Raw genomic sequence first — 14,276 nt, forward strand, 5'->3', positions numbered from 1 at the left:
AGGTCTTTCCAGTTCTTTATTAATTTTATTATAAATATGAACTTAATGACATAACAGTTTTCAAAATAAGAAACAACAAAAGGCATTAAGGCGTTATTTGCAGTTTTCAACAAGTAGCCGTCCTACAAAAACTTGCTGATTGTGAGACTATGAGGTGAATTGCAAAATCAGCCGAGATAGCATTTTTAAAAGGCTTCTCCCAATAAATCAGTAAGAAAAAACATTCAGTAACAAGTGTGAATGCCAAAGGTCATCAATCAAATGACCCCAGTGAATAAGGGATCGGCTTTGCTTTGTTATCTGAAGGACAGTATGACATTTTTGAGCAAGTACAATGTGATTAGTTCAGTCTTCTCACAGCCACATACCATGGAAAGTGGTATCTTTCCACTGTGCATGGAAAGAAAGGAGACTCAACGAGAAGGTCTATAACACTCTAATCTTGCATTTTCGATAATACAATCGCCATATTACCAAAATCTCTTTTACACATTTCACAACAAACTAGTAACATTTCTGTGTGTTTATAGAACCATAATTATGCCTGCAGAACTCTAAGCTTGACCAGACAAAAGCACAGAAGTCTTCACTGCATCAACACATCACGATCACTGGCTGCTCCAACTCACTTCTTCCACCATTTCAAATCAAGAAAGGTTACAGCTGGTGAAATCCTTCATGATCAGTACATTACAAATAAAAGAAAAGGTTGAGATATGTTATGTGATATGATCGTTCATACTACGCTATGTAAAATTTAGGAGAAAATAATGTCATAATGGAAACCAAAAATACAAAATTAAGTGAAATCTAATGACAAATGTAACATTTTACAAAATCAAAGTAATTGGTTTAAGCTTCAGTTCCCTGTACAGTGAACATCGCCACTGGAGTGTTTTCTTCGAATAAACACCGACCAAACACACCACAACAGATCTATTAGCTGAGCAAAAATAAATTTGGCATCTCATATCAGCATAGAAATATATAAGATATTAGTTGACTGTCAAAAATACTACAATATTCCGTCTAACAAATCTTCCTGAATTCATAAAAAGGAGGAAAATAAGATGTAACAACACATGACACATTATGAATCAGCTCAAAACACCTCATATATGTTTTGTTTTTTTTACAGTTCTGGCTGACTCCTTTGTAACAGTTTACATATTGGACAAATTAATTTGCTCTCTAAAACATGTTCTCTGACCTTCTATAAAGCTGACCTATTTTAAACATATACCATCACAAAACTGACCTATTGAAACAACAATTGCCACATTCCGGCTGACAGTAACAAGGTTTTGGCATGAAAATGCACATAAGCATAAAACTTCTAAGCTACAACTCGTTTAGGTTGACCTTTTCAGTTTTTAAGGGCAAACAGGTTTTTTGTGCAAAGAAGAATGATTAAACTAATACCCCCAAATGGCACAACAAAAATGATCACAATTATGTTAGATGTGATATAAAATATTCAATTGTTCATTACTTATTCAATTTCCTCACTCTTATAAGACGACATGATAAACACCGTCTAAACTACATGGCTTAGATAGCAACACTTATTTTCCAAAGCAAAGCAAGTTTTTTTTTTTTCATTAGTAAAAGATTAACTTTAATTTTTTTAATAATTAAAAATATGACTACTGCTGTATTTAAATATAAAGTCAAGTAAATAAATATTTTTCGAGTCCATTGTCATTGCAGCTTTATAATAGAGAATGTATATAATGTATCGCTCATTAAATAAGCAGTTAGTAATAGTTATGTCACTATACAGCTAGATGTTAAATCTGTCCTTTTCGTCATGCTGTAACCAGCTTTAACATTTCATATTATTATTAAAATGTAACATGCTAGTGTTAAGTTGAACATTAAACTGTTAAGAAACAATGTATGCAGACCTAAAACCCAAGCAATGGAGTGTAAGTTTAGGTTTGTGTCAGTCAGCTGGTCAACCTAGCCTACAATGAAGTTAATACAAGATAAAAAAATGGATACACATAAGGCCTATTCTGAGTGTCTCATGGGTTTTGATATCTGTGAGGACACCGCTGCTTATTCACACTGAGACATTATTAACCTAAATATTGACCTACGTGGAAATACTTCTAATATACACCTCTTGATCAAGAGCTAACTGCTTTCAGCACCTCTGAATTTGCAAATGTGCTTCAAAAGAAAGTATTGATAATGAAAAAAAATGAATGTTAGGAACAGGATGAGGCAGAGCAAAGCAAGTTTCTTGCGATTTGTCTTTTAAGGCGTACTGAAGTAAGACTGCATATGATGCTGCTCCGTCCGTTCAGACACAAGCAACAGATGAAGACACCGGTTTTCAGCCCTCTGCGGTTAAAGAGCCAAAATGCCTTGAGTTTACTGCACTTAAACCCCAAACAAGTGAAGGGTGAGAGCAAGAGATATCAGTCCCAAAGGCCAAACCCAAAAGTGCAGAGGCCAGTCCCTCAGAAACAAGCTAGTCAGCAAAGCTTTGAGCAGCTGAAAGATAAGAAGGTGTCCAGAAAAGAGCCCACTTTGTTCAAGTATTGACATTTTAAATTCGTTTTGTTTTTTTTGCACTTTGAATAGTTTTAAACATTTCACAGAAGTCTCAAGTTTTCAACAAGGATTTGGATGTTTGGGTCTTTAGAGTGAGCAGGGTGGGATATTGCTTTCAATTGCTTTGTCAACCCCATTCTCTCAACTTTTGCTAAGATTTGATGGCTTTCTAATTTGGGCTTTGATATCTTGCCATTCCTCTTGTTCTGTCTGAGGGAGGACAAGTAGACGGAGAAAAACGACTGTTCTCCTATAAGCAGGTCTGAGGTAGGGGAGGTGGGTCGGTGGCAGAGGAAGATTACTTGGTTTTCTGGGCCCATCTGAGGTCATCTGATCTGGGTTTCTCTCCTGTCAGGCTCTGGATCAGATCTTCCAGGTTTCTCCAGAATCCCAGTTTCTCTAGGGGATAGTTCAACCAGCCTGCACATTCAAACGCATTAGGGTCAATGACATGTAACTGTATAACTGATGTAAATGTATATTTAATTTAGTGTCAATGATAAATAAAATGTCAAATCTTCAAAAATCTAGTTTAATATATGAAAACATTCTTTCATAAGGTTTTGGAAATTCTTATATACCATTTTCAAAAAAAAGTTTAAATAAAAAATGTTGAAAACCGTTTTTAATTGCCTAAGCCATGATGACATAAAGGCTTTTTATATGCATTTACTTTAACTCTCGAGTGCCTCAGCTTGATACATTTTTAAATACACTTTTGAAGGTAAAAAGTATTTTTTACAAAAAATCGTAAGCTATTTATTGATAAATATCTTTAGGTTTTTGGGTAGTATCACACTCATGAGGGTCTGTAGTAGTCCTCTATCTGATTTAATTTCCTGCTTTTTTTCTTCTGCATATTAGTTGCACCATATGCCTTTGTTATTGTATGCAACGCAGAACGCACTGCATTTTGAATGATTTTTTAAATTAATAAATACATGTTACAAAACATTTCCATTTCAAATAAATGTTGTTCTTTTGAACTTTCTATACAACAGTGTATTGTGTGCAAGTATACCTGTGGTAATGCAGAAGTAGGTTTCATGAGGTGAAACGTGGTGAACTCTGTGGTGTTTCCGTGGTAAAATGATGTAACAGTCCTGAAGAAACGTCACCCAGCGTGGGAGCCCAAAATATGTGTGCGACCATTTGTGAATCTGATTGGTCAGTGTAACAAAAATGGCTAAAGCAAAGACGTAACAGTACCATGGGTAGTTTCGATAGATCTCCGCTGAAGAGAGAACAGCACAATATATGAGACACTGAGTCATAAATTAATGTGGTTCATCATTTGTCTCTGTATTGGACAGATAATATGTCTGATGTCTTACCTGGTGAGAGCATTAAGAAGTTTGCGGCCATGTTAGCGAGAGGGATGATAGTCAACATACAGTTATCACCATTTGTCTCAATGAAATCATGGCGCGTTATAGCTGTTGGATCAATGTGGTGCTCTCGAAATGGACGAATGAAGGCCTGGGTGCCAACAAACAGGAAAAGTTTTTTAGGATAAGTAATTATGCTACCACAATTTAGTAGTTGAAAATATTTTCTTTAAAAGATCATTAAAGTGTTTAAAGGCCAATTCACACTGTACTGATCAAAGCCCACCAACACCAACAAACATTCATCGGGTATTGTCGAATCAGTGGGTTAACCAGTCGGCGCTTGTTTTTGCAGGATTAACATGTTGAATCTGTGTTTATAGGGTGAATGTCTGAGAAGTGACATACTGTAATCTGGTGACTTTCACCGTTGGTCGGTGTCTGTCAGTGCAGTGTGAATTGGCCTTAAAAGATGTTTAAAGTAAAAACACAAATATTAAATGTCCTAAAAATCTACTTGTGATCAAGTGGTTCAATATCTATTTGTTCTCAAAGTATTTTATTACATTTTTTACCTTAAATAACACTTAATAACAGGAAAAAAAGGTGTTTCACTCCTGTACCTTCCCAACGATGGGCAGATCCACTGAACCCCATGTGTCAGCACCCCAGTGGACCAGACCAGAGGCAAAGTCTGCTGTGAGGATCCCTGCCACTTCACACACACACATACAGCAGAATCTCAGCATGAAATCAATCTCTAAATCCTATTATTAACCAAAATGGCTTTCAGTTCCCATAAAAAGCTGTTTGGTAGTTGCTAGTTATTTAAGACACACAGAGAAAAAAAATCTGCCAGCTACTGGCATTCTTGAATACTGGGAATTTCAGAGTTCTACTTTGCAACTTCTTTGTTGTGTCTACTACTACTTTATTAAACATTGATGCGTGTGTGTGGGTTTGTTTGTTTTTACCAACCGATGCCCAGAAGGATGTACCAGATGTGTCCCAGGTGGAAGTATGTTACCAGGTAACAGAAGTTGAAGGCCATGAGGGTAAAGCAAAGAAGCACACTGAGCCATTCCTGGCATCTTTTTCCTGTGAGAAATAGACAGAGTTGAGACCTTTTAAATAGTAGTCTTTAGTCAGCAGGGTCCAAAAATAACAGCAAAGCACCACATTTGAGTAAAAATTGGCTTTGGTGAATAAATAAAACTTTAATAGGAACTGCAGCATAATGCATTATTTAAAAACAGACTGTAAGAACGAAACGCTGATATGATGAGTACAACTCAAATCAAAGACGTATAAATCAGCTAATACTGAAAACATATCAACTACTAGCAGACTTGACATTTTCAAAGGCTATCATCAGAAGTTTTTTTCAACAGAATGTGGTGACACATTGAAGTTTTGGGCATTAAGCCACCAAACAAAATATGAGAAATATGTGCCACACAGTGTGACGCACTGGTTTATTTCATATATAATATTTTAACACAATAACATGCACTTTTTGTAACAAATATGGGAGGAAAACAACAAACAAATTAGTACTTTGCTGCCAAATATATATTTTTAATAAAAACAATATATATCACTAATGTGAAGTTATATAAAAAATATTGATTTTATAAAAAATAACAAATTTTAAAAAGAAAAGTCTCTTAATTCACCTGCCATTCACCCACAAAAATGGCAATGTTGGAATCTGTTAGTAAATAGTTATGGAAGGGTACAAATTGTTAATAAATAAATAAATACATATACACACACACACACAATAATAAATACATACACACACACACACACATATATATATATATAGAGAGAGAGAGAGAGAGAGAGAGAGAGAGGTTTAAGTTTAAATAAGTTTATATCCATAGTAGCCTAGAGAGTACGCTAACTTCAGAGTCTCCACAGTGTCTCAGTAAAGTAACTACTGAAGTACCAACTTGTTTGCTGTACATAAAATTAAAATCAAATCAACAATACAGCAACATGAAAAAGTAACTATCTACAATAAAGGTCTCACTAATATTCCAAAAATACAGCATCATTATCATAGAAACTGTTGAGAAAGCATATTTGAATAGATGTTTATAACAGATCGAGACAGATGGTTATGGCTGTGAGCATTTATCAAAGCAATGCTCACAACAAAGTTGCATTGTTTCTTTGCACAGCTACAACAATTGTGTGCCGAGGGCAAATTCACCTTTGCCCTGAATTCAGTGCAGAACCGAACAGTCTTTTCGGACTTTTCGAACCAAAGTGACTGTAAACAGGACAATGTTATTAGAGGACACTGATGTGTTAGAGAAGCATGAATCTTATGCTACCCGGAAACCCAGATCGGTCCTGCTCGATTTGACATTGAACTGCACCACCCCACCCACACAAACTCATACCTGTCACACCTACCACACCCTCACACTGGTCTGCTTAGTGCTTACTGTGCTCTTTCGTTTCCGCTCCTGTTCTGTTTTTTGTGTTTATATGCAGCATTTATCCTCCACACAATGTCCACTGTTCCCTGCTGGTACTGATGGAGATCCTCCTTCCACGCACGGTATTCAAATTTACTGCACACAAACTAATCAACCATTGTGGGCTGCTGGTTTTGTGTGACCCTGTTGTGCTAATGCTATAAATTACTTTGTTGTTATTCATCTTTAATAGTGTGAACAGCCATTCCTATTGAGATAAAAACAAAGAGTCAACCCGAAACTGTCCTTAAAGGTGCACTCAGTAAGTTTTTGATTATTGAGATGCTTCTTATTCGATATTCAATAGTACCAGTGGTTTTGGTACTGATGGTGCGTTCTATTGTAATCCGCGTCGGAGTTCCGACTAGGAAGACAGACGTTGCCTAGCAACACGCACCAACACGCCCCCTTTCCTCGGATTTTCCCGCTCGGATTTCGGACAACCGTGAGGACACAGAGCAAGAATTCTGATACGGAATCCAAGATGGCTGCGCCCTGTGTGACTTAGTATGAATTGTTTTCATTGTTTTTGGACCGCTTTGGTTGTTTAAATGAAGATTTTAATCACTCGTATTACTGCAATACCTTACTGCCTCCGTATCACTGCCTGTGGGTATGGGAATTGGTCTTGTTATGAGTACAATATTGAGTGAAGCCTTGTTTCAAACGGGTGTTACTAATGTGGCTAGCGTTGCTAACAGAAGATAAACTAAAACATGAAATAAAGTGAAAATTTTAGAAGTTCAAATGGCTGAGTTTTGATAAGCGCCTGGTACTCGGCCAGTGCTACCATAGCAACAGCTTTCCGGGTGGCGTCCATGTTTTTTCTCCGACTCGGACGCACAAAACATACCAGAACGCTTGAAGTGTGGAAATGGCGTCATATCCGAGCGCCGAGTCGGTTCGTTGACAATAATAGAACGCACCATTAGTACTAATACTTTTTGGCTTGATGCATTATAAGGCTTCTTTACTAACTGCTGTTGCTTCACATCAAAGATGTTTGTTTACCTTTTTGGTTTCTTTTTGTTTTCTAACTATGCTGTTATGGTGCAGACACGTTTAACGTTGTTCTGCAAATATTTGCGGGAGAAATGCACCCAATTAAATAGGAATCCCTGTGATGAGGAATGGAGATTTCACAGAGGATTCAAGATGATCATGCGAATTTGAAATTTACCTACGGAAAGCAACTTGGTATGAAAGTGACTTCTGTGTGAGCTGCATAACTATACTATTGACTATAGACCTTATTCACAGCAGCGCCATCTTTTACTTTTAACAGGAATGAAAGCGAGGCTGTGAGGGATAGACATAGGCTACATCTCTTCAGTGGGGCCAGGGTGTACAATTATTTCATGTTTTTTGATTGTTCTGCTGACGAAACACTGCAAAAACATCTTTCTAAGAAATTTCAATAGACGAAAAACTCCAAACATGAGCTGTGAAAGATTATAATTGATCTAGAAGCCTTTATACAGCTTTCTACAGTGGCTCTGTTGTTGTACTGTTGGACATTAGTTTTAGCTACTTGTTTTATTCACATTAGCTTTTACGTTTATGCTTTTTAAATCACAGCAAACACTGTCTGCATCTGCTAAATGAAATAAACAGTATTGTTTTAGGTAGTAAAGTGGCCAGTTGCATGGCAACTAGTCATGTGATGTCAATATTAGCGGCACCCATGAAGGGCTTCTTCTATTTTGTAAGTCATGTTAATGTTATTTCTCATGTTTTATTTGTACAACTTTTTTAACTAGCAAAACATAACTGAGTACGTGCTGAGTAATCTATGTGGTAAGCATGAAATCAAAGAGATCTCCTGTTAGTAGCCTATCTGACAGCTACAAGTACCAACTATTTCTGACACCGAATTACATCCCTTGAGACCATAAGAGATAGATAAACTCACAAGACATGATTAATAACCTATTTTGGTCAAATTTACCACAGACAATTGCGTTCAACTCATCTGATGACTGGCATCACCGATAGGGCGTTGAGCTCATTCAAACTCCCTGCCACATAAACATAACTTATATATGCCACACTATGCTGCGTAGTGTTTGTCACCGCAGAGACCCCAGACTGAATATGCACGCGCTCCGCTAGCGCTACATGCCCTTTAAAACCCGACTACTCTAGACTACGAGGCGAATGCTACAGCTTCGTGGCCGTGCTGTCCGGCGCTGCTTAAGAGAAACTCGTGGCTGGCAGTCCGTTCAATCCCCGGTATGGGCAGCGGCAGGCGGCTACCGGCGCCGACGGGAAATGTAAAAACCGGTTTAAATTCTCACCTGGCGAGTATAATTCCGCAAGCTCTCGAGCACCTGCATGCTGTGGACCCCATCTCGCGCCCGGCTGAGCCCCTCTACTTGGCTCGGGTGTGTGAAAGTTTTCCGAAGACCCACTTTTGCTCTCGGTGCTCGCCATATTCAGTCCGGTTCGGGCGCAGCGGATGCGTTAATTCCGCATCTTCAACCCCACGCCTCTGTCCGCCCTGTTCCGCGTTTCCTCCCTCCACCAATTGTGTTCGTCGCGCTGCAGCATTCAGCCAATCAGCAATTCGACTACGTTTTCATAACAAACATGACGACCAATTAGAAAACAAGAATGTCCTGACCCCACCCGAATGCAACCAATCAGAAAAGAGGCTATACTGGAAGTGATTAATTTTATTTACTTGAATGTACAGTTGTGGGTGCTGGTATTTTAGTGCATTGTCAACATATTCATTTTCATTATGTTAAATTAATTTTTTTTTTTTTACTATCTATAATGTTAGGCCTACTTCACAAGTCAAATGAGAGTAGATGCGAAATATACAAAGGGTTGTAACTTGTGTGCAGAACAAGTAACAGACAAAAAAGCAAGTGGTGCTCATTACAGAGGCAAACGACATCCAGCTCCACCTCTCTGGACGTCATGGGTTAAGTGCATAGCAGGGTTAAGTGGGAGAGGGGGAGCTGGACTTAACGCTCCATTCAAAATAAAAATATTTCTTCCACATGATAAATTCAGTCATCATTGTCACCTTTTTTTGGTCCTAACCCGAATTACACCTTTTCTTCGGTGAAACACAAAAGGAGATGGCAGGGACATGGCTAAATGTTAGTTTATAATAAAAAATAATATTTGGTATACAATGAAATGAACCCCAATTCAGTAGATTGTTTAAATTATGACATGATGGCATTCATGTATGACTTTAAATCAGACTCTACCACACTGATAGAGAAACACAATACAGAAATATGTTTTGAGGTAGGATTTGCGTCACTGATGCTCTATAAAAAGTAATGTAATGTGTCAAATAAAATATGATATCATGATAATAAATTATTAAAATATTAAATACAAATAAAATAATAAATGCACAATATTGCAAATGAAATGGACATAGAAATGTAGGCTATATAATATTTTCAAGTGCTGGCAGCTTAATGAGTCAGTTCTTGCAACACGTTGCACTATGATATGGGACACAGGGGAATGTTCAGACACAGAATAAGAAAAGGAAATATTGAGAAAGATGGTGCTGCTTAGAGGACAATGATGAAATTATTTTAACCAGCTCTTGTAGTGCAATCCTTACCCACCAGATGGCAGACTAACTACATCACTGAAAAAAAAAACAAGTTTATTGCAGCAGCCAACGCCTGCTGCCCCTGGAAAGTGACTTATGACTATCAAATTAGACAATTTTGATATGATATTAATCAATAAAGTGAATAAACCTGATTAAGTAACTTTAATGTGTGAATATATATAGTGTGGATAATATTGGATGACAGGCCTGTAGAAGTCAATAGAAAACCTTAACCAAACACCTTTAAATGAAGTTATAAAATGGATACTTCCGGTCCTAGCAACAGAGCATTCCCACAAGTGTTGTGATATAGTAACAGTTTTGACATGTTCATCACTGCACAGCCCAATAGAGAATGTTAATTTTGTTGTGTTATGTCAGGGACTGTATCTTCAACCCTAAACATGTCAATTAATGAATTTGCTTAAGAAAACAATGTTTTAATAATTAAAAATATTTTTACTATGTGTTAACTTTTTTAAAAAAGCAATTGGATGCTATACGTTAGAACAGCGTTTCTCAACTCCAGTCCTTGCCCCTGTCCCCGACCCACCAGTGTTTTAGATGTCTCACTAATTAAAACACCTGATTCAACTCATCAGCTTCTTCGTGTATTGAATAGGGAGACATCTAAAACGTTTTAGGAGGTGAGTTCCGAGGACTGGCGTTGAGAAACACTGCTCTAGAACTAGAACTTATTTTGACTGGTCAGGATAAATATGTCTGAATAATGACCAGTCCACATGGCAAGTGTATAACTGACTGCTCCTCCGAGAAACCTGTGTTTCGCTTTACTCTATTTATTTTATTTGTAATATATTCTATTTATATTTGCTTACTTATGTGTTGTGTCTGTAGAGTTCTGTAGAGCACATAAGTAAATAAAATAAATGCAAATATAAAAAATAAATGCACTTTAAACAAGTTTAAATACCTATTTTTCTTGAATGGTAGGCTATAAATAATGGTATTAATGAGACACAATATAGGCCTATATATATATATATATATATATATATATATATATATATATATATATATATATATATATATATATATATATATATATTATAATTACTATATCTGCGTTTTTTTCCTGTGTAGGATACTGTAAGCTTCCCCGAGACAAATTCCTTGTGTGTTTGCACACATGACCTGGGAATTAATCTCATTCTGATTCTCATTCTAAACTAGATCAAAATTGATGTAGGCTAAACATGTGTTCCTTATAAAAAAAAAGTCTAAGCTCGGCACAGTTGTATCTGTTTATTTTCTATTGTTATTCACTCGTGTGTTCACAGACCTCCGTTTTGAGAGTCTGCGGTCAAACCAGAAAAACGCGTCACATTCCAAATAGAAAATCGCCGCCCACTCTCACACCCCTATAAACACCCCAATCCGAAGCATGGGAACTGACTCGAGCTCTCCAGCGATCGCTGGGCAGGCAACCTATCACCCACATAACTAGACAAAAGTCATCTAGTTATTTCTGCTTTTTGGAAGACACTCGAATTTTCTCGTGAGTTCTTCACTTGAGAAGTTATCAGGGGCGGTGAAACCCTGATCTCCGTCCTGCCGCAATCCGGCGGGTGTTAAGATCCATGGAAGTGGCCGGTTTTTACGAGGGGGACTACCTCGCTTTCCACAGCACTAACGCCAGCAGCAGTCCGAACAGCAACAGCATATGCAAGCAGCCCACTAACGGCTCCATGACGAAGCTTCATGATATTTCTGAGCACGAGAAAGCCATAGACTTCAGCATCTATTTGGACTCTTCGTCCCAGTACCAGCACCTGGCCAGCCAAGACGAAACCCGGCACCGCGCACTGGGAATCTACAGCGACTTTCTCTCCGAGGAAAACAAGAGCAAGAGAGCAGCGTTACAGAACTACAAGAACTACATCTCGCTGACCGAGCGGGACCCGAATAACCAGCTGGCGTATCCGGAGATACAGGAGACGCGCATAGACGCCGTGTTCAGCCCAGACTTTCTGGGCAGTTTTGCCAAAAGTAACTGGCGACACGAAGAGCCGCCAATGGAGGGTTCCGGGGGCTTTGACATGCGCTCGTATCTACAGTACGCTCCGAGCGGCAGCCTGGGAAACATTTCCACCGCGTCCTCCTCCTGCTCGAGCCCGCCAGGTACACCTGCGCCGCCAGGTAAGGGAAGATCACCTCAGTCGGGCGGCAAAATGGCCTCTGGCGGCAAAGGGAAGAAGAGGCTGGAAAAGGACAGCGACGAGTACAAGCAGAGGCGCGAGAGGAACAATCTCGCCGTCCGCAAAAGCAGAGACAAAGCCAAAATGCGCAACATGGAGACGCAGCATAAAGTGCTCGAGCTCGCGGCCGAGAACGACCGGTTACAGAAGCGCGTGGAGCAGCTGTCGCGCGAGCTGGCGACGCTGCGGAACCTGCTCTCCGCCACCGGCCAGTGCTGACGGGACTCCAGCGGTGCTTAATGACTGTCAGTGACTTTAAAGAGAGCAGAATTTACAACAAAAGTTTTCTGCGCTTGATAGAAAAACGGACGAGCGCTCGTTCAATGCGTTTACAACCGAGAAAAAAAACATGAAAGTGGACTGTGCGCCTGGATTGCGCAATCCCACCGTGTGCTCGGTATAACTCTGGTAATCTGGAAACCCTGTCATGTATTTCGTCTGTAAAGTATTTTTGTACGGGTTCTAAAGTGAGATATCTACTGTTTAATATTCTGTTATTTAAATTCATTTCGCCATATCTGGGGCAGTGGTTGTCATGGGAAGAGTTGTACTGCAGAGGTATGATGCAACTCATTGTAACAGTATTGGAAACGCAGTGAAGTAGTCTTATAAATATGATAAAGGTACAACTGGTCTACTGCTATATACTATTTTATTGAATTAAATGATTTTTACTGTACTGAAATCCTGTGTGTCCTGCATTTTATTACTGCTGTCAAAAAATATTAGCACCCACCCACCCACAGATGCTGAGATTCAGTTTCCATTATGCAGTATTGTTTACTTTACATTTAATAGTCTCCTTTTATCAGGACATATACATTTAAAACTTTGCCTGCACACATGAAGACACAATAATCATTTACAGTTATTTGATAGAAATCTCCTGTTTCGTGACGGGATTTTTGGAGATCTTTTGAAATCTGTGTTCATGAGTCACTTTGAGGTAGAGTTATCTTAAATACACAGGCAGGGTCCACAATCCAAAGAGTTCAGCGGTCCATTAAAGACTGCGGTTCAAGGCTAGATAAGCACTGAACTTTCTAGACCCTCAAAACACACAAACACCCAGTTTACTGAACAGAAAGCCTGCCACGGTGAGATATAACTACATATTAAACATGGGCATGGAATACAGGCCGTTGTGGACGAGCAAGCAGTGATATGGTTTGATTTGCGTGAAAATTAAGATTTAGATAAGAGATATTATCAATATGGATTTAATCAATAATTTAATTGTCAAAAGTAAAAAAAAAAATACTTAAAATGCTTTTTAATTGAATAAAATTATTTACAAATTTGTTCTTGTCAAAATAAATAAATATAATACTCGGATGACTGATACATACACACACACACACACACACACACACACACATATATGTATATATACACTCACCGGCCACTTTATTAGGTACCCCATGCTAGTAACGGGTTGGACCCCCTTTTGCCTTCAGAACTGCCTCAATTCTTCGTGGCATAGATTCAACAAGGTGCTGGAAGCATTCCTCAGGGAGTTTGGTCCATATTGACATGATGGCATCACACAGTTGCCGCAGATTTGTCGGCTGCACATCCATGATGCGAATCTCCCGTTCCACCACATCCCAAAGATGCTCTATTGGGTTGAGATCTGGTGACTGTGGAGGCCATTTTAGTACAGTGAACTCATTGTCATGTTCAAGAAACCAATTTGAAATGATTAGAGCTTTGTGACATGGTGGAAGTAGCCATCAGAGGATGGGTACATGGTGGCCATAAAGGGATGGACATGGTCAGAAACAATGCTCAGGTAGGCCGTGGCATTTAAACGATGCCCAATTGGCACTAAGGGGCCTAAAGTGTGCCAGGAAAACATCCCCCACACCATTACACCACCACCACCAGCCTGCACAGTGGTAACAAGGCATGATGGTTCCATGTTCTCATTCTGTTTACGCCAAATTCTGACTCTAACATCTGAATGTCTCAACAGAAATCGAGACTCATCAGACCAGGCAACATTTTTCCAGTCTTCAACTGTTCAATTTTGGTGAGCTCTTGCTAAATGTAGCCTCTTTTTCCTATTTGTAGTGGAGATGAGTGGTAC

General features: G+C 38.8%; 2 protein-coding genes across 2 annotated transcripts; one reads left to right on the plus strand and one right to left on the minus strand.

Moving 5' to 3' along the window:
* Positions 1-2,068: 2,068 nt before the first annotated feature.
* Positions 2,069-8,876, minus strand: peds1 (plasmanylethanolamine desaturase 1). The gene is made up of 6 exons (XM_056236613.1): positions 8,677-8,876; positions 4,869-4,988; positions 4,514-4,605; positions 3,897-4,041; positions 3,584-3,796; positions 2,069-2,982 (listed from the first exon to the last, which is right to left on the minus strand). The coding sequence occupies exons 1-6, from the start codon at positions 8,810-8,812 to the stop codon at positions 2,861-2,863; spliced, it is 828 nt and encodes a 275-aa protein (XP_056092588.1). The 5' UTR covers positions 8,813-8,876; the 3' UTR covers positions 2,069-2,860.
* A 2,495-nt stretch (positions 8,877-11,371) lies between these two features.
* cebpb (CCAAT enhancer binding protein beta) lies at positions 11,372-12,872 on the plus strand. The gene has a single exon (XM_056236625.1). It carries the CDS (start codon positions 11,570-11,572, stop codon positions 12,404-12,406), a length of 837 nt encoding a protein of 278 aa, XP_056092600.1. The 5' UTR covers positions 11,372-11,569; the 3' UTR covers positions 12,407-12,872.
* Positions 12,873-14,276: the final 1,404 nt, after the last annotated feature.

The sequence above is a fragment of the Rhinichthys klamathensis genome, unplaced genomic scaffold, assembly GCF_029890125.1.
Source record: "Rhinichthys klamathensis goyatoka isolate OS25496 unplaced genomic scaffold, OSU_Roscu_1.1 h1tg000457l_1, whole genome shotgun sequence".
NCBI lineage: Eukaryota > Metazoa > Chordata > Actinopteri > Cypriniformes > Leuciscidae > Rhinichthys > Rhinichthys klamathensis.